The sequence below is a fragment of the Chinchilla lanigera genome, unplaced genomic scaffold, assembly GCF_000276665.1.
Source record: "Chinchilla lanigera isolate Chin_1 unplaced genomic scaffold, ChiLan1.0 scaffold00128, whole genome shotgun sequence".
In the NCBI taxonomy this organism is placed as follows: domain Eukaryota; kingdom Metazoa; phylum Chordata; class Mammalia; order Rodentia; family Chinchillidae; genus Chinchilla; species Chinchilla lanigera.
In genome coordinates, this window is record NW_004955529.1 from 3274396 (window position 1) to 3298095 (window position 23700).

The window sequence follows — 23700 nt, forward strand, 5'->3', positions numbered from 1 at the left end:
AAAACTGGTAAACTGGACTTTAGTAAAACTAAAAATCTCTATTCTTTGCTAAGAGAATGAAAATACAAGTGCCAAAAATAGGAGAAAAAAGTGTAATCAATACTGGACAAAGGACACTTAGCCAGAATTCTTCAAAAATAATAATATGGAAATAATCCATTTTTTTTAGAAAATCAAAGAAAAAACTGAAAACTCAGCAGAGAAAAATACATGGGGTAGCAAATAAGCATATAAAAAATACTTACTACCATTTGTCATTAGGGGAATGTAATTCAAAAATCACAATTAGATATCATTAAGCACCTATTAGAATGACTAATTTTTTCATAATTTTATTTAAACACTAAGCACTGACAAGAATTCAGAGAAATTAGAATTCATAGAATAATTGTAAGTATTTACCCAAGGTATAAAGTTATGTTCTAGCCAAGATGTGCCACAAATTTGCATAGCTGCTTTATTCATAACTGCCCAAAATTGCTACGTCCCTAAATATCCTTCAAATGATTAATGGACAAACTAACTATATTAAATACATAAAATACTTCACAGTAGAAAAAAGAAAAAAGAGCTGATACATGTCATGTCATGAACAGTGACCAAATAAAGTCAAAGTTCAGCTGACACCATTAAATAATTCTTTCTTGAAAATTCATATTTCTCTCCCTTAAAAGGCTCTACTGTATAAAGTATTCCTTTATTCTTACAAAACTAAGCCAGTTGTGGTGGCACATACCTCTAATTACAGCACTTGAGCAGCTGAAGCAGGAGGATTGCCATGAGTTTGAGGCCAGCCTGGGATAAATTGTGAGTTTAAAGTCAGCCTGAACTACATAGTGAGACCCTATGTCAAAAAAACTACTACAAAATTTCCCTAAATAAGGTAAACATAATGAATGTTTCGTGATTGTGGCACATGCTCTAGAGCCACTCTTTTCCATTCATAAAACATAGTATAAAATCAAACATAAATTTTTTTTTATGTTCTGACATTCCAGTATTTACCTATATAATTAATATGTAGCTTTCTGTACATGCCCATATAAGTTTGAAATGAAATTTTTTTTCTACATCATTCATTTATCAATGCAGCTGCCCCAGGTGAATGATCATGAATACAGAGGATTATCAAATCAGACTTAATGACATATTAATTTTCCTGAACTGTTGAAATTTGGCTGTTGTCAATTAATATATTTCTTCATAAAATACCCCAAGTCCTTCAAATGCTACTGTATTGAAGAAAAAAATAAGTGTCACTTGAGACCTGACACTGATTTCACATTTCTACTCATATGAAGTTTTTCTCCTTTGTTTTCTTCACGTTGAACCACTGAGTACTTTGATGATCCCATAAATCTCATCTCTTATCCAGGTTTACTTTTTAGGAACTTTTATCTCCTATTTTCACTCATATCTCAGTAACTAATATAAATTGTATAAGTGAAAATAGCAAAAATATTTTATGTAGCCCTTTCCCAAGAATCCTCAACACAGAATCTCAAAGTTTTATTTTTTTTTAAATAAAAGGAGGAAAACATTAACAGACAGACAACCTTTTACAAAATAGCAAAAGAACAGTACAGACAATACAAACAAAGAGGTAGGAAATTAACAATGCTTGTTGTATTACATATTGATATCTTCAAACTGGTTTCTCAAGAAAACAGAGACATGCAATGCCACTAATTTTGATCTTTTTTTTTTTTTTTCGTTTTCCCAAAAAAAGCAGTTCTATTTATTTTTGTGGGTACACTTCTATCTTCTCTGTTCTGTTTCACTGATCTATGTGTCTATCCTTCCATCAATACTGCAGTCTTAATTAGTGCAGTTACATGTAAACATTAATAGGGACTAGAGCCCTCCCTTGCATTTTATTCTTTTCAAAATTGTTTGTAGACCTTCCAGGTCCTATACATTTACATACAAATTTTAGACTAAATTGGTCTGTGTCTGAAAAAAAAAGAGGGTTTCTCAGATCACATTTGTTGTTGGTTCTCATTTAAACTGACCAGATATGGATGGCTACTCAAACTAGTATATTTGACTGCTGATTTAAGAAGCTACCAACAATTTATCTGTATTCACTTTGTATATTCAATGTTGTCTTTTTTTATGAAGACTGCAATATATAAAGAAAAACTCATGATTGTAAAACATTCTAACTTTGAATTTCAGATGCTCTTCCCTTTGATTTGCCTATTTCCCATCTGTTAAAAAGATGCACTTGTCCTACAAATCTGTTTTGAAGAGTGAATAAAACTGAATGAGATAATCTATGTAAATTACTTAATAGTGCCTCCTACCTAGTAAATGCTCAATAAATGCATGAACTTTCGCCCTTAAGTTTAGATATATTTCATTTTTTGTTTTGTTTTCTAATGTTTGTTTATTTTTTTATTTTAAAAAGAGCAGTAAATGAGCAAGAAAGAAACAAATAAAAAATAGAACAGTTGCAGCATACCAGTATCACAAACATAAACAAATCAAAGCAAGAACATTCAAGGTGATACAGGGTCTCAAGGCAAAATAATACAAATCAACAGTGGTTGTTACATTACATATCACTATCCTCAACTACATTGCTCAGATTACCAGATGTAAGAATGAAAGATTGCTCAAACAGATATATTTCAATAGGAATCAATTTGCATATCATTTTGGGTAAAATAGTTATATTGAGTGTTAAAACTGCTATATTTCCTCTTAAAGCTTGTCCCTACCCACTTGCTAGGCCAGCAGAGGAGTTATATACTAATGGCAATTAGCTTTGGTCTTTGTAATTTTTGTCAACATAAGTAGAATGACATTTGTTATTCAAAACACAGTCACTATGCTCTTACTAAGGGAACCATGAGGTACATAGGTTATTCAATGGGCTAACTGTATGGCTACTCTTTATCAAAATCAGCTAGGTAACTAAAGTTTTGATTTTACTCTATGGAAATCCAAATTTCCCAAAACTAAACAGCAAGAGCATACAAGACAACTCAGATACCTCCTCTGGCCTTAATTCATATCTTAAAACAATGATAGGATTAAAAAACACACACAAAATCACAATTCATAGAAACTATATTTTCCTATTTGTCAGCTTAGGAACTAATAGGCTTTTCTCTTGTTGAACAGTGAAAACTACATGACATTTTTTACTTTGGCCACAACTGTTGTTTCTTTACATTGGCGGTATAGCATAATCATATGGGGAATGATGCTCAGTTTCCTCTCCAGATCAGTTAAATGTGAATATCTATGAGGAAAGCATTGGTATGGATACTTTTTTTTAAAAAAACTCTCAGGTTAATCCAATACATAGCCAGACTTTAAACCAATCAGCTTAATGAAACTCAAGGCCAAATTCATAATTCAACTATATGTTAAATCAATATAACCGTTTTAGAAGTATAGCCATTTTCACCATTTTAGTTCTGCCTACCCAAGAACAAGCTGTAATAGACACCTAATGCCTTCTTACCTGTGTTTTCTTTCACCTCCCACCTCCATCTTCCACCCTTTCTGTACATTTACTACTTTATATTTTCCCTTATCCTGAATATCAAGAGTTTCTTATTGGATTTTATTTCCCATACACCATCTCAAATACTTTATGTAAGTAATACACACATTCATTCTTTCTCTCATACACACATACCACAACAACTATTCCAAATGTATATAGAGAGATTAAAATCTAACCGTAAAATCAGCTACACAGAATGCCATCAGGGCACCTGAAAAAAATGCCTATCATCTGTGAAAAGCAGATACAGCTTAGCTCTAAATCTCTTTCCTGTCCAACTCTTTTCACATCTAAAAGTAAATGAAAAGGAAATAAAGTAGACAAGGAAAAATAAGCAATTAGCAAAAACAGTAAATAATCCTTGGAAAGAACATAAATATATAAACTTTATATGGCAAATCCTGACAAAGTACTAAAAGACTTACTTCAAGATTCCATATTCTTGCCAAATCATCAGAACTCCTGCTAAATATAATAAAAGCACTAACCAAAAAAACAATTACTGGAAAGGAAAATATCTTGATTTCCTCCTCAAAATTATAGCTGAGAGAGACTATAAGGGGGTAATATTGAAACAATATGGTTCAAGAAAGCAACTGTACCATTGTAAGCCTTATTATGGACCACTGAAGTACTGATTAGCTCGCTTGCTGAACTAATCAAGGCATGGAAAGACAGACAGACTGCCCTAAATATTGACAGACCACTAATGTTCAAAGCTATACTTGGAAGAATTGTGAATGCACATGTACGGAGGAGTGACCAGGGCCCTTTTAACTTTTCACCTTGTCTATTCCACATAGACCTGGTAAAAGCATAGAAGAAATACAGACGTTTGTGTTTTGTTTTCTACATTCTAGAAGGAAGCACTGGTCATTATTTTCAGAATAGTTCTCTATACCTATCAGATGCTCACTATTTAAGATGAATATGGCTAAATCAAGAATGGCCTAAAGCACCTAGAAAAACCTCAGAAAACTTGCTAGCAATAAGTGCATTTACATTCAGAGGTAAAGATTTCAAGTACGCTACACATGACAAAAAATCTATAGAGTAGTCTACTATTGTTCAAGATAGTACTAGAGATGAGAGAAGTTCAACTTGGTTTTCATTTTCTTTATACGCCAAAGATCTATTTATCTTCATATTAGTCTAGTAGCTATCATAGACTTATACTGGCACACACACATTAAATACCTGTGGACTTGAATAAATTCTTGCCACCATTGCTTATTTTCTTCCCTCATATTCCTTAACATCTAATCATTTACTAAATTACAGCTAGTCTATTTCTACCATGTCTCCCCTATCAGTTATTTTTCTAATCTTGCCCTAGTTTAAAAACCTTACTACTATTTCAACTAACATAATAACCTTCTGGCTGATATTTCTTACTTTCAGTATCTCCACTATTTCAGTCCATACTCCACACTACTATAAATTATTTTTCAAAGCACATAGTTGATAACGTCATTCATCTTCAAAAATCTTCAGTGGCTCCCATTTACAAAATAAAATTGAACTCTCAGACTAGCTTTAAAAACTCTCTAGCATTCATGTATACAATAGTGAACTCAAGAAGAAAAAATTAGCAAAACAATATTGTTCACAACAGCAAGAAAAATTACACACAAAGGAATTAACCTAATCAAGGAAGTGAAAGAACTGAATAATGAAAATTTTTTAAATTTGATAATAGAAATTCAACAGGACATCAGAAAATGGAAACATGTCCTGTGTTCTTGGACAGGCATAACAATATTGTCAAAATTGCCATACAACCAAAGGTATATACATAGTTAACACAATCTCAAAATACCTACAACATTTCTCACAGAACTAAAGAATTCTAAAATTAATATGGAACTAGAAGTCACCCAACAAGAGAAATACTGAGCAACAAGTGCAAAAAAGGAGGCATCACAATACATGACTCCAAGTTATTCTACAAACCAACAGTGACAAAGAAAAAACAGCAGTGTTGGCACAAAAATGGACACATGGATCAATGCAACAAAACAGAGGATACTGAATCATGCTCAGACACATTCAGCTATTTGACCTTTGAGAAAAAATCAAAAAGACATATACTGCAGGGGAAATAGCCTATTTAACAAATGGTATTGGGAGAACTGGAGATAATAGGTAGGCAGGTAGGTAGGTAGATAAGTGGGTAGGTAGGTAGATAGACAAGACAGACAGATATGGGACATTAAAGCTGGAGCCATATTTCTCACCATGTACTAAACTAATATAAAAATTGATCAGAGATCTAAACATCAAAAGAGAAATCACGAACCAACTGGAAGATAAAATAGGTAAAGTATTTGAAGTCATAGGTATAGAAATGACTTTATCAAGAGAATTCTAATTGTATAAGAAATATCAGCAGGAATCAACAAAGGGAATTATATCAAATTGAAAACTTTCAGCAAAGGAAAAAATCAGTAGAGTGAAGAGACAATCTACAGAATGGGAAAAACATTTCTGCCAGGTACTCCTCAGAAAGAAGACTAATATCTAAAGTATATAAAGAATTAAAAAAATACAGACCACCCAAAATAAAAGACCTAGTGAAAAACATAAGCCTGTGAACTGAATAGACAAAAACTAAGTACAAATAGCCAATAAATACATGAAAAAAAATGTTCTACATCTTTAGTCACTAGAGAAATGGAAAGTAAAACAACACTGAGATTTCATTTTACACCACAAAGAATGGCAATCATCAAGAAATGTAAGAATAATAAATGTTGGCATGGGTACAAAAAGAAAGGAAATTTTCCACATTGTTGGTGAGAATTTAAACTACTACAAACATTATGGAAATCAGTATATAGATTTCTCAAAGAAATAAAATTAGAAATTCCATTTGACCCAGGATTTCCCTTCTAGGTATCTTCCAAAAATAGTTAAAGACATCATATTACAGCAACACATGCCCCCTAATGTTTATAGCAGCACAATTCAAAATATAAAACCCTAGAAGCAGCCTGTATGTCCAACAACAAATGAATATGTGGTAGACCAGTGAAGGAGAACTGAGGGTTCATTGGCCTTCTCTGTGAGCACAAAAGAGAAATGAGGGCACATTGCAGGTTCTAGGGAAAGGGCAAGTACTAATGGACAACGTGCATGTACTAATGGATAATGGAAGACATAAATCCTATGCTACTCTAACTTCCTGCTCCCATGTTTGAGTGAATAAAAGCTGGATGAGCCAGACACTCAGCATTTGTCTGCCTACTAGAGGCAAGGGCACCCTGGCTGCCTGAATGTTAAACTGACTCTGTCTTTCATTCTCATTTGTCTTTGTATCAGCGTGACAAACAGCAGGACTAGGTCTCTATATGTGGTGCCTGTGTGGGAAAAGACCAGAGGGGGCTCGTTCCCCACAGGTGACACTGGAGCAGGGACATGGGACTGGCATAGGCCAGTTTGATACAGGAAATACTGAACAAGAACTTAACCCAGTGATGGCCAGTTTACTACAAGTGGCACCCAAACAGGGACTCCAGAGCTGGGCAAAGTACCTGAGGTCTGGAAAAATCTGAGCAGAGACTTGAAAAACCTATACTGGGGAAAAAGCACCTGACCAGGGAAGTTCTGCCCTGAGCAGAAAGGTTAGTGAGTAAGTGATGTGGAGCTCCACAGCAAAAGAAAAGGAAAGGAAATGTGAAAAAGGGGGTCCAGGGTAACATGCAAAAGAAAAGAAATGCAAGTGTGCATGGAGAAATTTCAGAAAGTAAGAAGTGAGCAAAAGAAAGGGAAAAAAAGCAGCCAAGGTAGAAGTTAAAAGAAAGTGAGCGAGCACAGAAAGCTTTCTTAGCAAAGGTAAAAGGGCAAAACAAAAAGCAAAAGAAAAAAGCGAGTGCACATAGAATATATTCTCAGCCAGGATAAAAGGGCAAAAGAAAAGGCCAAAAAAAGTGACTGTGCACAGAAAATTCAGCCAGAATAATGGCACAAAATTCAGAATTAAAATTAAAATGTGTCAGCAGCCAGAGTCATGGGGCAAAATTTGTCAATTGATAGTTCAGATAAACAAGGTCAGACTGCTTCAAAAGTAATGAGATAGCACATGTGCTCATTACAGCACTATGTAAGAATGTAAATATGAGATAACAACCTGTATGAGAATTACACAATAAAGGTGCAGGAGGCCATTGGGCTCTTGCTCTTGTGCACCTGTGCTCTGCTCCATGCTGGATATTGTTGTTGCTGATGTCTTGTACATGTGCATTTTTCAACCTGGGGACCTCACCCATGAAAATCTCCTTTGGGTCCCCCAAATGGGCCAACAGAGTGTGTCAGTATTGTTAATATTAAGGGTTTTACTATTTTTAGGGAACCGATGGATTCACAGGGAATGAGGGATGGTCTCAACCTGTGTCATTTAAAGCAAAGTGACAGTATTGTTGAGATTAAGGGAAAATATTTTTAGGGGACTAGTCTGTCAATTAAAGGAAACAGTGTCAGCATTGTTGAAAATAAGGTTTTTAAACATTTTTAGGGGATTAGTGTATCAATGAAGGGAAAGTGAGCATATCAGTATCATTGAGATTAAGGGAAAATATTTTGGGGGGATTAGTGTGTCAATTAAGGGAAAGTGAGTACGTCAGTATTGTTGAAATTAAGGAAAAATATTTTCAGGGACTGATGGAAACCAATGAAAACTATCATAGGGAATGAAGGGCTTTGCCACAGGAAAGGATAGGTAGTCCTAACCTGCGTCAGTGTTACTATTATTATTATTTTTTATTTTAAAAATAAAAGGAAGAAAACATTAACAGACAGACAACATTTTACAACATAGCAAAAGAACAGTATGGACAATACGGAGTTACAAACAAAGTGGTAGGGAATTAACAATGGTTGTTGTATTACATATTGATATCTTCAAAGTGGCTTCTCATGAAAACATATAGAAATGCAATACTGATCAACCAAAGACTCATTGAAAGTTTCTTTCAGCTGCATCAGTGTTATTAAAATTAAGGGAAAACATTTGCAATGATAGAATGTATTTTGTTGAGAGAAATTCCTTCGAGCTTATATGGTGCATTATATGGACAGTGCGTTGTTTGCTGTCAATTCTCAGCAGCACTTTACTCTTCTTTTTGTAGGCACTAAACAGGCTTAGATGGAGCATGAGTTATGCATAGCCTAAGAGAAAATTCCAAGTAGTTCTTGTGGTTATTTGGGAACCCTGCTGGTGTGGGGGCAAGTTTTGTTTGTATTGTTGCAGGAAATGGGCAAATGGTTTGGATACCCATGGATGAGTGTGACTCCACCCTCCTGAGTGAGAGCATTCTCCCTGAGGACAACTGAAGAAATATATCCAGGAGTCAGAAAAAGTCATCCAACATTGAGGCCTGCCTGGTGAGGGACTATGAATGGGTCTTCTGGGGGTGTCTGTAACTGCAGTTCATAACTATGACCTCTTTCAGCCAGAAGCCAAAATGGTCCTCACCCATTGCCCCTCATGGCAGTTAGGGGTACTTTCTTACAGGGCAAACAGGGCTGTGCGCTTGGAAAAGAGCTAATATGGATATATTGCAGCTGTGGGTAGAGGTATAATTGTTGGAGGCTACACCTCAAAACAAAGGATAGAATGGTTGCACCTGCATACTTCCCCTAGAGATGAATGGTAGTGATTGATATTCAGATATTGTTATTATAAAAACAAAACAGGGGAGACATGGGAAAACAGTTAAGGACAACTGAGGTCTCATTGGCCTCCTCCGTGAGCACACATGAGAAATGATGGCATGTTGCAGGGTCTAGGGAAAACTCAATACACCTGAGATTAGGTTGTTAACCTGGCCATGTACTAACAGATAATGGAAGGGAAAAGAATCTTTTGTTACTTTAATTGCTTATACCCATGTTTGAGTGAATAAAAGCAGATTGAGCCAGAGGTTCAGGGCTCCTTTGCCTACTAGAAGCAAGAGGCCCCTGGTTGCCTGCTCAATTGACTCTGTGTCTGTCTTTTATCCTCATTTGCCCCTGGGTCAGGGTGACAAATTAGCAAAAGTAGGTCCCTACAAGTGGCACCTGGGTGGGGAAAGACCAGAGTGGGCTGATTCCCCACAGGTATCACCTGGGCAGGGACCTAGATCCAGCATAGACAAGTTTGATACAGGAACTCCTGAAAAGGGACTTAGCCCAGAGCAGGCTGATTCACTACATGAATAGATAAAGAAAATGTGGTATTTATATACAATGGAATACTACCTGGCTATAAAGAAGGATAAATACAAGATATCTGTAGGAAAATGGTTACACCTGGAAAATAGACGAAATATATCAGGCATACAAGTTTAAATGCCATATGCTATCACTTACTTGCATAAGGCAAACTACAAATACAGAACAAAATAAAAAAGTTTGGTAGAAGGGGGCTGGGGATTTAGCTCAGCAGCACAGCGCCTGCCTGGAAAGCACAACGCCGAGAGTTTGATTCCTGGCACTGGAAAAAAAGAAGTTTGATAGAAGGAAATGAAAATTATTGTTTTGCAAACAGGAAGGGGTATATGATACTGAGAGTGAGGGGAGGGGAAAAGGAGAAGTAAAAAGATTTAAGATGTGTCATATACATGTACCAAATATCCACAAGTAATATAAGCATTATATTCCATAAATATTAACTGATATAATATTAACAATAACAATGATAACAGGGAAAGGATCTGGATATGGACAACGGTGGGTGGGGAAGGGAAGGGCATTGAAAAAGAATTGATATACATTATGTACATGTAGCTACTGCCTAATATGAATGTAAACTTCCTGTATTGACAACACATACTAATGAAAGTTTTTAAAAGGCCAGGTGTGGTGGTGTACACCTGTAATCTCAGCACTTGGGGTGTTGAAGCATGATTGCTATGAGTTCAAGGACAGCCTGCACTACATAGTAAGTTTAAGGCCAGGCTAAACTACATGAGACTCTGTCTCAGAAAAGATACAAATAAACAAATAAAAATAAAAATAAATGAATAAAATAAAACAAAAGCCTACACAGTGTCCTTGCAGCCTAAACTTAACCTACTTCCTAGCTCATCTCACATCACTACTTTCACGGCACAAAATTACACATTACTTTCACAAAATGTGGTGAATAGCTGTATTTTAAAAATTTATTTTGGTGTCTATTTTCAGTCTTTGGCAGGTGGAAAGACAATTTTTCCAGCACCATTTATTAAAGAGACTATCGTTCTTCCAGTGAGATTGCACCCATGCAACAAACTGAAGTCAAAATGGATCACAAATCTCAATATTCAGACAGAAACACTAAATCTATTGGAAGAGAAAGTAGACAAAAATCTTAAAGACATAGAGGTAGGCAGAGAATTCATGAACAAAAACCAACCGCACGTGAAATACTTCAAAGAATCAACAACTGGGATCTCATCCTACTGAAAAGTTTCTGCACATCTAAAGAAATCACCAGCAGAGTAAAAAGAAAACCCACAAATTGGGAAAAAATTTTAGATGACTGTCCCTTGGACAAAGGGCTTCTATCTAGAACATATAAAGAATTACACAATATCAGCTCCCCCCAAATTCAAAGACTCAATCCAAAAATGGGCAGCTGAGATGAATACACACTTCTCAGATAAAGAAATACAAATGGCAAATAAAGGCATGAGATAATGTTCAACATCATTAGTCATTTGAGAAATGAAAATTAAAACAACATTGAGATTTCATCTCACCCCAGTAAGAATGGCTAGCATTAAGAAATCAACCAATAACAAATTCTGGTGAAGTTGTGAAGAAATAGGAACTCTTCTCCACTGCTGGTGGGAACGCAGACTGGTGAAGCCACTGTGGAAATCAGTTTGGAGATTCCTCAGAAAACTAGATCTAGAGGTTCCATTCAACCCAGCTATTCCCCTTCTGGGTATTTTCCCAGAAGATCTGGGAACATCATATCACAGCGATATATGTGCATCCATGTTCATAGCAGCACAATTTGTAATTGCTAAATTGTGGAAGCAACCCAAATGTCCATCCACTGAGGAATGGATAAAAAAACTGTGGTACTTTTATATAGTGGAATATTACTCAGTTATAAAAAATGATAAACTCGAGGCTTTTACAGGTAAATGGTCACAACTAGAGATCATATTCATAAGTGAAATAAACTAGACCACTGTGTAAGCAACGTATTGTCTCACTAGTGTAAGAACCTGATAGAGTGAATAAAAATAGGAGGTATGATAGACATTGTGAAATGAAAGGAAACTGCTCAAAAGTAAAAACCAACTGAAATGAGGGAAAAGAGAAAAGAAAGAAGGGGAAATTATGTATATATGTATATACAGGATAGCTAACATAGTTGAACTACTGATTTCTATTGCTTTACTAAAAGGAACAGTTAATGATTATTTCATCAGTCTTGCATGTCTCTATTTGTTTTCCTGAGAAACCACTTTGAAGATATCAATATGTAATACAACAACTATTGTTAATTTTCTACCACTTTTTCTGTAACTCTGTATTGCTTGTACTGTTCTTATGCTATTTTGTAAATGGATGTCTGCTTGTTAATATGTTTTCCTTCTTTTATTTTTAAAATAAATTAAAAACTTATTACAGTGAAAGACACACTGCCATTAATCCCCCTCAAAAGATTTTCCCTTACTTAAAACACATTTATCCCATAATTCCGGCCACTTTCTGAAGCACTTCTAGAAATCCTCTCAGTGTCTTTAGCTGTGCTCTTGTGACTATCTCAATGTCTTGAATAGATTCAAAATATTTACCTCTCATGGTCATTTTGATTTTAGGGAAGAGTTAGAAGTTACATGGTGCTAAATCTTATAAATAAGTTGATGAAGATATACCATAATGTTTTTGACCGAAATTGACTAAAACAAAAACTATAAACTGCTTCAGGAAATTACAAGTGAGGGGGAATGTTTTAAAGTAGATTAATGGCAATATGTCTTTTACTGTAATTTTTTAAATTTAAACATTTCACTGAAGCAGTTTAATCATACCCAATAGATCCTAGTAATATCAGATCTCTCCTTTACAAAGCACTTCTATTATTTGAGTTATACTGTCCCCTATTCACATGAAGTATGCTCCTTTTATCTCTTGTGAAAATATTGCCACTCTGTAATGCCCTTTTCAAATTCCACCAACTTCAAAAGGCATAAACAAATTCATTCTTCAAATACTACCACCATCCCCCAACTGGTGATTATCTTGTGCCTTTAATAATAATTTCCACACATCCTTGTGTTGTCCTTCTGAATTTAAACATGCAGATAAGATGTGCCATTCTTGTGGTGTATCTGTAGGGATTTTATATTACACCATTTTGTTCTGTACTGCCTGTACTGAAAAGAGCATTTAATGAATGTTAATAAATTCCTACCGTAACAAGAGTTTTAAATTAAAGAAAAAACCATTAAATGTCAATAAAACACCTCTTTGGCCATTTATAATTATGAAATTACTTGTCTCTTCCTGTCCTTCACAATGTTCCTAAATATGACCTCATATTTTATCCTCAATCACTCTGTGATTACAAATGTTCATTGAGAGCTTCATTATACTTAAATGAAGGGATCATATTTACAAAGGAAGTCTTAAGAAAAACTTCTCATGGTAGGAAAAGTGCTCATAACTGTGTAAATGCCAAGGTTTTAAATATAATTTACAATCAGAGTTTACTGGGAAAAGAAACTATTATATGCTAGACATCTATTATGCAAAATAATTTGTTTGGTGTACTAAACCCAAGATTGTATTTCCCTTCCATAACAACTTTTGAAAATGGCATTTATTTCATCTTCAGGTGAAGAAACTGAGGCTCAGAAAGCTTAGGTAACGTGCACACAGCTAGATGAGATGGGAGTAGGGTGGGAACAGATTTATCAGCCACCAAAGTTCTTTCTTCCATTACTATCTGGTCTTATAATACTTAAAACACACATTTTTTCCCAATCTACAATATGGTTGCTATTATAGTTTAGATCTAGAATGCTCCTCAAATTCTTACCTGCTCTGAGGTGGGGCTTTCGGAAGGTGATTGGATTATGTGGATACTGTAGCTGACTTGCATTGGAATGGGGGCCTGGTTAGAGGCATTTTATTGAGGGCATGACTTGGAAGGTTACATCTCCTACTCTGGCTCTTCCCTTCTATTTCTCCTTCCTAACTGCCATGATTTGAGCAGCTTGTGACCACTTAGGACATCCCACCATACTATTTCTGTGCTTAAGCAGGCAGAACATTGACTGAATCTTCTCAAACTGTGAGAAGGTGACTGATAGTTGCTATCCTGATTAAATTTATTAAGTTTGTAGTTTTGATCTCAAACTCATTTTTATCAGTGGAAAATTATTTATCACTCTCAAAACTAACTTTCTTAAAAGCAGTAGTGCTAAAAAATAATATAAAGTATTAGTTTTAATATATGATGCATGATTTGAAATCCTATAATCAACACCTCCATAAGTAACCAAGCACTCCCACACCAAAACAAAACAAAACAAAAAACCTAAGTGCACAAACTCCAATAATGATTTCATTAACTCATGAAATATTCATATTACTCAATGCCACATTTCTCTGAGCACACACAGTTCACTTTAGAGTGTGTCTTATGTCTCGATATCTAATAAATCTTCTCATGTATCTTTTACTGAGGTGATCTAAAAATTCTTTTTCTGAGATGGGAGTCAATAAACCTACAAACTTATTTTAAAAGTGTGGGTTAAGTTCCTTATTTCAGCCTTAGGGAACCTTAGACACAGCCTGGTAACTTTTATCTTGGCAACCATGAAGGGATCTAAATGAAAACATAGAGACTGTGGAGATCTCAACTTTGATTTGGAACTTGACTTCTAAGACAGCCATGACTGATTAAAAGAACAGTTCTCTGACTATATTTTATATTTCAAACTGCTTGATATCCAGATGAAATTATAGTAGTTAAACTTACTGTCCCCAATTCAATACTGATGTAACTGACCTTCTGGGTGTTCAACAACTATGGCTTGGAGACCAAAGTTAGGAAGGTAACTGGGCTAAGATGATAGTTAATATTTTTGTTCAGGCACTCCAAGGTCAATAAGGACCAAGGACATGAGATTTTTCTACAGGATCTGCAATTCTGGTGAGTCACACAACCTCCCAAGCAGAGAGATGGACGGACCCCAGATAACAAGAGTCAACCAGTGTGCACTGTGTTAAGTGGAGGGTCACCAAAGATGTTTCCAAGGGAAGCCATGTGGTCTAGCAAAGATCATGACTCACCCTGACAGATGACACAACTGATAGAGGAAAAACAGAAAGAGCTAAGAAGCTCTGCCTGTGGCACCAAAAGGAATGAGAGAAAGATTAATTTTGATTAACACAGGTCTCATCTTGACTTGGTTTTAAATACCCAAAGAGAAAGTATATCCAAAACAATAAAGACCAAACATAACATCAAATTAAAACCTTGCTTTTAATTATACAAAAGGGGAACACCTACTTAGCGCCTCTAGATGGCAACAAAAAAAACATATTTATGATATAATTATGAGATACTGACTTGTTCGCTACTGACTGGAGAATAAAAGCTGGAATAAAATGGGCAATCTCAAACGGTACCCAGTGCCACTGTGGTACAAACCTTATGGCTTGGTTCTTCCCAGGGTAGATAGGAAGATGTATATTAGGGTCCAAGAATGCTGGGTTAAAACCACAAATCAGCCAGCTTTCCTGCTAGTCTTGAGACAATGACAAACCAGATCAATTTTCCACTGGTATGATCATTTGCTCACTGTATTTGGCTTATGAGTAAGGCAGTTAGCTAGTAGAAAGGCCTGATATAGAGGGGAGTGACCAGCTATACTGATAAAATTAAGAGCAGATACTGAATTAGAACTTGGGACAAAAAATAAACTTCCTCAGGTACCATCACATGCAGCCACTCCCTACTGAGATCCTGAAAGGAGGTACAGCCTACTAAGATCCTGAATTTTCAGGAAATTATAATGCAAATTGACCAGTCCCTTCAAAGATCCAAGTTTACTTTAAACACTGTGTGAAAGAACTGGAATGGAGAGACCAAGTCTCAAATGGTTATTTTAACTTAATTTTTTATATGTACATATTTGTTATACATACTGATCACATTCATCACAGGAAATTTGTACATGTACATAATATATCTTGATACTTTTTATCTATTCCCCTCCCCTCCCTTCAACTATTCTTCCCCTCTGCAATTTATACAAACTTTATTTCCATTTTTCCTTCTATTCTTTTTTTCCTTTCTCTTCCTTCCCTTCTCCCTGATCCCTCCCTTGCTCCTCTTCCCATCTGAACATGTTCTTCCTATTTCCCAATATCTATCCTCAGTTATGCTCTCAAATTTACCCTTTAACGTTCTTATGCAAGAGAAACAATTTGATATTTAAAATTGTGTGTCCAACTTATTTCACTTAAGATTATGGTCTTGAGGTGCATCCATTTTCCTACAAATGACTCAAGTTTGCCCTTCTTTATGACAAAGTAGTACTCCATTGTACATAAGTACCACATATTTTGTCCATTCATCTTTTGATGAGCATATAGGCTGTTTCCAAGACTTAGCTATTATAAATTGTGCTTCTATAGACATGGGTATGTTTGTATCACTGGGGTATCATACTTTCAACTCTAAAAAGGATAGATACCCAGGAGAGGAACAGCTGGGCCAAATGGAACCTTTACTTTTAGTTTTTTGAGGAATCTCCATATTGATTTCCATACTGGTTGCAACAGTTTTCACTTTTGCCAGCAATGAGAAATGGTTCCTTATTCCCCACAGCCTGGCCAGCATTTGCTATTTGTTGATTTCTTAATGCTAGCCATTCTTTCTGAAGTGAGATAAAATCTCAGTGTTGTTTTAATTTGCATTTCTAGAATGATCGGTGATGTTGAGTTAGGATAGGTAAAACTCTTGAAGACATAGGTGTAGGCAAACACTTTATGAACAAAACACCAACTACACAGGAAATATTACAAAGAATCAACAACTGGGATCACATCAAATTAAAAGCATTTGCAGAGCAAAAGAAACCACTAATAGAATCAATAGACAACTCACAAAATGGGAAAAAATACTTACCAGCAACTCTTCAAAGGACTAACATCTAGAATAAATACAGAACTCAAAAAAGTCAGATCCTCCAAATTTAAAGACCCAACCCCAAAATAGGCATCTGAAATGAACTGATACTTCTCAGATGAAGAAGTACAAATAGCAAATAAATACATGAATAAATGTTCAGTATCACTGATCACTAGACATATTGGGCATTTTAAATCCACAGACACCCAGGTGGGTAACTACAACACCTAGACCCATCCCTCCCCAAAATGTTCCTGTTTTAGAAGCCAAAGATAAGCCAAAGTAAATGTTGTCAGCCATATACCCTGGATATATGCCCTGCTTCCCCAATGATCAGTATTGGCTAAGCAGCTACACAGCAGCACCTTGGTTCATGAACTTAATTCATTCCATAATTCTGGAAAAGATGGCCACATTTGTGTTCATTTTGGGAAGATGGGCACAGTTGGGTTTGTCACTCAACGCAGAGTTGACAAAAGCAAAATTTTGCCAAATGCTTCTGTTTGCAGAACAAACTGTTTACAAACAAAAGTGTTCATAAACTGAAGCACCACTGTATTTGTGATCTTATTGGTTGATTATAGTTTGACCCACATTGTACCCACATTGTGACTTTGCTGTATAAATTACCCCTGACAAAGGGCCTCGGTGGCAACCTAGACAGGACCCCTCCTGTCTTTAAAAGTTATCTCTCAATAAAGTTTTCCTACTCTTACCCTACATTGTTCCTTGGAATTAATTCTTTAATTTCAGGGGACATGAACTGGCCACACCTGCCATCTTGCAGATTGGGAGTTATATTTCTCCTATATCAATAGAACTATAGGACGTAATGTAGCACATTGAATCTCTTACTAACTATACACATTGAGGTCACACCATTATTAAAGTTGGAAGTAAAAGTGATGAGAAAATCCATTCTACAAACCAAATAGCGTTTCTAACAGCAGCACAAGGGGGAACCTGTGCCATTACCAAAACACAGTGTTTTGTGTACACTCCTGACAACTTTGCAAATGTGTCATCTGCATTTCATGATCTATGTTCACAAATCAATGCTGTGTCAGTCTGTGCCGTAAGGTTTAATGATGGACTAGCATCCTGATTCCATGGAACAACTTGGTGGGAAGAAAGGTCTCATTTTTCTGGCTATGATACTGTACACTGGTATTCTCCTCTGTTACAGGATTCATTCTTGCTGTAATCTAATATCTCCCATATCCTTTCCCTCTTCTTCAGACTATCAAAAATAATAGTTCTTCAACAGATATTCCCACATCTCCTTTAGATCAGTAAGATGAGACTTTCAGTTCCTGGCTAGCCAGGATCAATACCCCTCCTTAGCCTGAAGCAGTTACTGAAGGGGGACACTTCGCCTTTTGCACTCCTTTAAGAATAAAGGACATTTGCTGCTTGTAGTTTAACTCCGTGGATCTTCCTCATTCCTGACATCTCTAACTTCCTGGGATTCCCACTGAACTTTTGGTTTCACTATCAGAGCGATACTCAGCGCCCTCTCACAGGCATACTATATGGCCTCACAGGACTTCTGAAACAGGTGAAAGCCTTCATCACATCACAGCTCTTTCATACTGCACGGCTGCAAAACTAGTACCAATGGACAGCACCAAGGTCTGCCACCAGTGGGAAAATAAGATGGTTAAAGGCAGCCAGTAATATCCATGTACAGCCTTAATACTGGGCTGCCTTGAAAGTTCCTCCACCAGATTAAGGTTCCTCTACCTTAAACTCAGCCACACACAAAGTCTTAGGACATGGTCAAAACATAGAAAAATTATTTGCCAAAATGAAACCTGAACAGCTTCTAGTCATTTCCAATACAGCCCTCATTCCTTTCTGCAACTTCATGAGCCTGGTTTTTATTATTCACATTCCCGTTACCCTTTTGATCTTCTGAGATTAAAACAGAATCACCAGTTAAATTCTGTTTACATCATTCTAGGGTGATACAGTTTAGATATAGGAAGTCCCAGCAAGGCCTCACATGTTCAGAGATAAGCCTATTAGAAGATAATTAGATCACAGGTTCAGAGCTGAATATGCTGTTGGGAAGAGGCAAGTCACTGGGTTGTGACCTAAAAGGATACACAACCCTCCCTGGCCCTTCTCTTTACTCTCTACTACCCAGGTGCCTTGATGTGAGCACTCTTCCTCCATGCCAGGTCCTTTCAGCATTCCCTTCCTGCCCTGAAGCAGGCCAACTATGGACTGAATCCATTAAAAATCATGAGCAAAATTGCACCTCTCCTCCTTATGAGTCCGGTGGTGTGTCTTCAGGATAAGAAAGTGACTAACAATAGGATTTTGCTAGCCCGCATTTCCAAGCCTTTCCAACCTTGTCCCCAAAACTAGTTCCAAACAATTTTAAACTACATCATCAAGTAGTCACAGAAATGACCCCACATCTGGTACCAATTTTCTGTCTTTGTCTCTTTTCCATAACTAGGACAAAATATCCAACACCCACAACTTAAAGATGGAGAGGTATATCTTTGCTTATGATTTTTAGGGGATTCAGTCCATGATTTGCTGGTTTCAAGGCAGAAACAGCATGTTGAATGACATGGCAGAGGAAAGCTGTTCAATGCATGGCAGCCAGGAAACAGAAAGGTTGGGGGAGGAGTCAGGGACAAGAATACACTCTTCCAGGTTATGTGCCTAGAGACCTGCCACTTCTGACAGGCCCCAACTTTGAACAGCAATGTCAGCTATAAACTCATCAATGGTGTAATCCACTGATGAGTATAGCACCCCTATGATCCAGTCACTTTCCAAAATCCTCACTTCTGAATAGGAGACTTTCATATCTAAACCATAACACCACTGAAGCAAGACTGATAAAAGGCGGGGCAAATAACTGCAAAATATATGGTAATGTCTATAATCTTTAGTGCTACCAGAGTTCAACACACACAAATTGGCAATTATTTCTTATGCCATTAAATTTAACCGATTCTTACCTAAATTTTTTGTAAAGATTCTACCACATTTAAAAAATGAAAATCATACAATGAAAACACCTTAGTCCTAAAACCTACCACAACTGAAGGCTGTAAAGTTCATACTCAAAATTTAGCATTTCTAAAGCTCACATCAATGAGCATGTAAAATTCTGGGAAGTGAAACTGCTCACTTCTTATCAATGAATGGTCATTAAAACAAATAAAAACTCTTCTAAATACTCAAGTGATCTGTCAAATGGAGGATTAAATTTTCACCTACAGTATTTTTAATTAAGTCACTTGCAGGGTTAAATCTAAGTAATCATAACTGTTTTAGACAAAAAAGTTAAAAACACTACATAAACCACATTATCTTTACCTTTCATTTTACTTCATAGGATTAACAATTTCCATTTGAATATGTTTCCAAATTGCTGAGGTAGAGAGACTTGTTAAATCTGTACAATATCTAAAAATGTATTGCAAGCAATAAAAAATGTGGTAATTACAATTGAACATAATACACTGAAAGTTAACAAAGTAGTAGGTATGTGAAAAGCTCCCCATCTTTCATCCCACCCTTATGTTAAAACATTTAACTGTTTTTATGAAGTAAATGTCTGTGACAATAAATCAATAGATTGCATACATGAAATAAACTCCCTTTCCTCTTGAACAATCTTGCTAACAAAGGCAATAAGTCAGTGTTTACATATTTCAAGAAATTAACCCCTTTTCATTGTTCCCATTCTTAAGAGATATAAAATATTAAAAAGTGTTTTGGAATTGCTTAGTTTACTAATAAAATATTTCCTACAATGTTCCTGTAAGTATAAAGGATTCAACTTCAGCACACTTCTGAATTTATTTCCATTCCATTTCTTCTTACATGCTATTCCAATATGTAGTCTAACCCTAGTTTAGTTACAATTTTTTTTAAAAAAGAACAACATAGCCATATAACATTTCAAAACGTGGTTTTAAAGATAGCGCAAGTACTAGAACACAAAGTTGCACCCTTGAGATGTCAAGGAGTGGGTGTCTTACCTCAAAATATCCTACTGTGAATCAATTTGGTGGCATTCATTAAATATTTTTAGGAGGTGTATGGTGGCGTCTACCGGAGTAGTATGCTATTAGGTTGCCAGAAAAAGATCCCATCCCATACTCTAACACAATAGACATGTTTTTGTGTTTAAACGCTGCCCATTTTTTGTAACAACAAAGTTCCTGTGAACATCTAATTTCTCACGGCGCAGTGAACCAAAGCCGAACAGAACAGAGTGAGAAAACAAAATATTATGACTGGACCTTGCTACTACTAAATATCCGTCCTGTGAGGGCAGAGGTTTACTCTGCCTCTTCTTTTACCGACCAAAGGGGCGATTACAGCAAGTGGTAAAGATGAAGGGAGATGAACAGCAGACCATCACCTGAATATAGATAAACCCAGCCTCCAGTCTAGACTTGGGGTGTTCAAAACTATAATAAGCCACACAGATACAAAAAAGGTAAGTTACCAAAGAACACTGGTCCCCACGTTTACTTCATCACCTTACTGTTTTTGTCATACCAGGTTTATAAAACGCCCAGGGTTCAACAGTGACCTGTAGAGCACCACTACCTCCCAGCTTTCCCAGAGAGCAAATCCAGCAAGGTGGTGAAAGAGGGACGCGCGGAGCCGCCCACAGCACTCTGAACTCCCGTCAGTTTCACTTGAAATTGCAAAGTGAGGAAACTTACAATTCCAGCGCGGCCTGTGAGGCCATGCCCGGACCCGGCTTCACTCATTTTGCACGCTGGAGCCTGCTGCCTCCCCAAGGACAGCACAGTTTGGGTAGCGAGTGCTCCGCCCCCCGGCAGCTTCAAGGGGGCTTGCCCTCGCACTCTGCTCTCTTTCACTCTCGGGCCACGGCCAGGGTTCTAATAAAAAGGGTAGTTGGGTCCAGCCTATCTCGGCCACCACACTAACCTCGCCACTCCTTGTGCCGCCGCCGCACACCTCCATTTCTTGGTTCCACCGCTCGTCCTGAGGAGCGAAAGGCAGCATCGCCCCTTCAGGAAAAATCGAACTGGAGCCGCCGACTGTCAGCGCAGCCGAGCATCCTGTCTAATAAGCCGGCTCGCTGGTACTGCCCTCGCTGCCGCAACCGCCGCTAAGCCCCTACCCTGCCTTCAGCGACCACTGCCCATGCTCAGGGTCCCTCAGACGCTGGGAGCTGCGAGTCTCCGCCGCACGCTGCTGCTCCTCTGCAGAAGTCAACTCCGTGCTGAGTCCGCGAGAGCGGCCGCTCGGCTCGCGCTCGCTACTGCCGCACGCTTGTCGGCCGCTAGACAGTGAGTGACTCCCCCCGCCCCGTCACCCCGCTTCTTGGAGCGCCCCCGCAGCTCCCCGCTCCCGGCTCCCCGCTCTGCCAATATGGCGGCTACAGCGTTACCTGTGCAGCGCTTGGAACCCCCTACAGCGGCGTCACCCGAACGTCAATGGAGATTCCCCAGCCTGCGGTGGGGGTGGGGCTGGGGGTGGAATAGAGGGGCGGGGTGGGTGCGGGGGACTGCGTGGTGATGGTGGGAAAGAAGGGAGGGGACGTGCTGCGTGGGGGAGGCGGGTGAAGAGTAGTAAAAGACACTGCTGGCGTCTCGGTAAACCTGCCCACTCCACCGAGCATGCGCAGTTCTCTTCACACATGCTCAGCAGGCTCTCTCAAGACAACTGAACTGTCTTGCTCAGGGGAGAATTCACAAAAAGGTTGCGGGAAACAGAGAACACCCCACTCAACGTTTGAGGACTCAGGGCTAGGGGAAGACTATAGGAGTAACTGTTTTCAGGGCTCAGGAAAAACTGTGGTCCTATACCAAACCACGTTTATTTCAATACTTGGTGATAAATCCTTGGGACAGAATTTTAGTCTATTATAAATGACTCCCGTAGAAGCTAGAGGGAAGAAAATGTTTTTAAAAGATAATAACATACCTGTGCTCACTAGGAACCCAATCCCTGCTTGTCCCTCTGATGCTCCAATGTTTGCCCCCACTACTGATAGCACATGTTTCTAGTGGACACACACACACACACACACACACACACACACACACAGAGGCCTCTAATTGGACTCTTCTTGCGGCAAGGAAAGCAGGGTGTCCGATACTTACTTGTCTCTCATCCCGCTACGAGAATACTGGATTCATGGTGACAATAATTATAATCTTCATGTTGTCTCCAAGTCATAATTCTCTACTACACTAAGCCCCAAACTATACTCAGCTCTTAACAATACAGTGGTGATGAAGTAGTCAGTTTCTTACACAGGAAATGGATGATCAAAACCCTTTTCAGTAAAACACTGTAGAACTCCAACTAAAAGAGCTATTCCACCTCTCATTCTTCAAAAAGACCTGTAAGTGCAATTGTAAGAGAGGCTAAGGCAGCTCAGTACCTTGGAGAGGTTTCCAACATTCCACAAAACACACATATTATTTCACCCTTGTACATCTAGGGCTGTTGTGTTGTGCTCTTGAAGATCACTGAACTGTGCCTCCTGTTTATTTCACCACTGGGCTTTGGGCGATAACGAAGCGCTGGACATGGAAGTTGGCCGTGCATTAGAAATAAGGATCATTAATTGTGCTTCCACTTACTTTGCTTCAAATCCAGGGTGAAAGTGAGGTTTAGAATATAATTCTGTAAAAGTGAAAGCTTAGAAAGTAGTGAGTGCATGGGGCTAGAAACCTTGAAAATGCAGGAGCTGGGGATTTAGCTCAGCGGCAAAAGCGCCTGCCTGGCAAGCGCAAGGTCATGAGTTCAGTTCCCGGTACCGGAGAAAAACCAAAAAAAAAAAAAACCTTGAAAATGTGTGACTGTACATGTACAAGCAACTGAATAAATTTATGTCTGCCTGAGCTCTAAGTGTTTGTGATTAAGGACAATCATTTTCTACTCTAAGTCTCATTCCCCTGCTCAAAAACCCTTGCTCATTGATGTTGAAAATGTAAACTAGCACAAAAGCTTTGGAAATCACTATGGAGCATCATCAAAAAACTAAAAAAAGAAAAAAGAAAAAAAAGAAATTCTGTTTCATCCAACCATGCCT

The 23700-nt window shown here is 37.7% G+C and overlaps 1 protein-coding gene across 2 annotated transcripts in view; it reads right to left on the minus strand.

Annotated features, from left to right (window-relative positions):
* Rps6ka6 (ribosomal protein S6 kinase, 90kDa, polypeptide 6) overlaps window positions 1-22110 on the minus strand; it is a 180854-nt gene extending 158744 nt beyond the window's left edge. Inside the window, exons 1-2 of one of the 2 annotated variants that reach the window (XM_013507539.1) lie at window positions 22048-22110; window positions 21582-21664 (exon numbers count right to left, since the gene is read on the minus strand). In XM_013507539.1, coding sequence (XP_013362993.1) covers window positions 21582-21659 — 78 coding nt within the window. In that variant the 5' untranslated portion in view covers window positions 21660-21664; window positions 22048-22110. Of the gene's footprint in view, window positions 1-21581; window positions 22006-22047 lie in introns of those variants that run through there. The other variant, XM_005410079.2, reaches the window with a different exon arrangement.
* Window positions 22111-23700: the final 1590 nt, after the last annotated feature.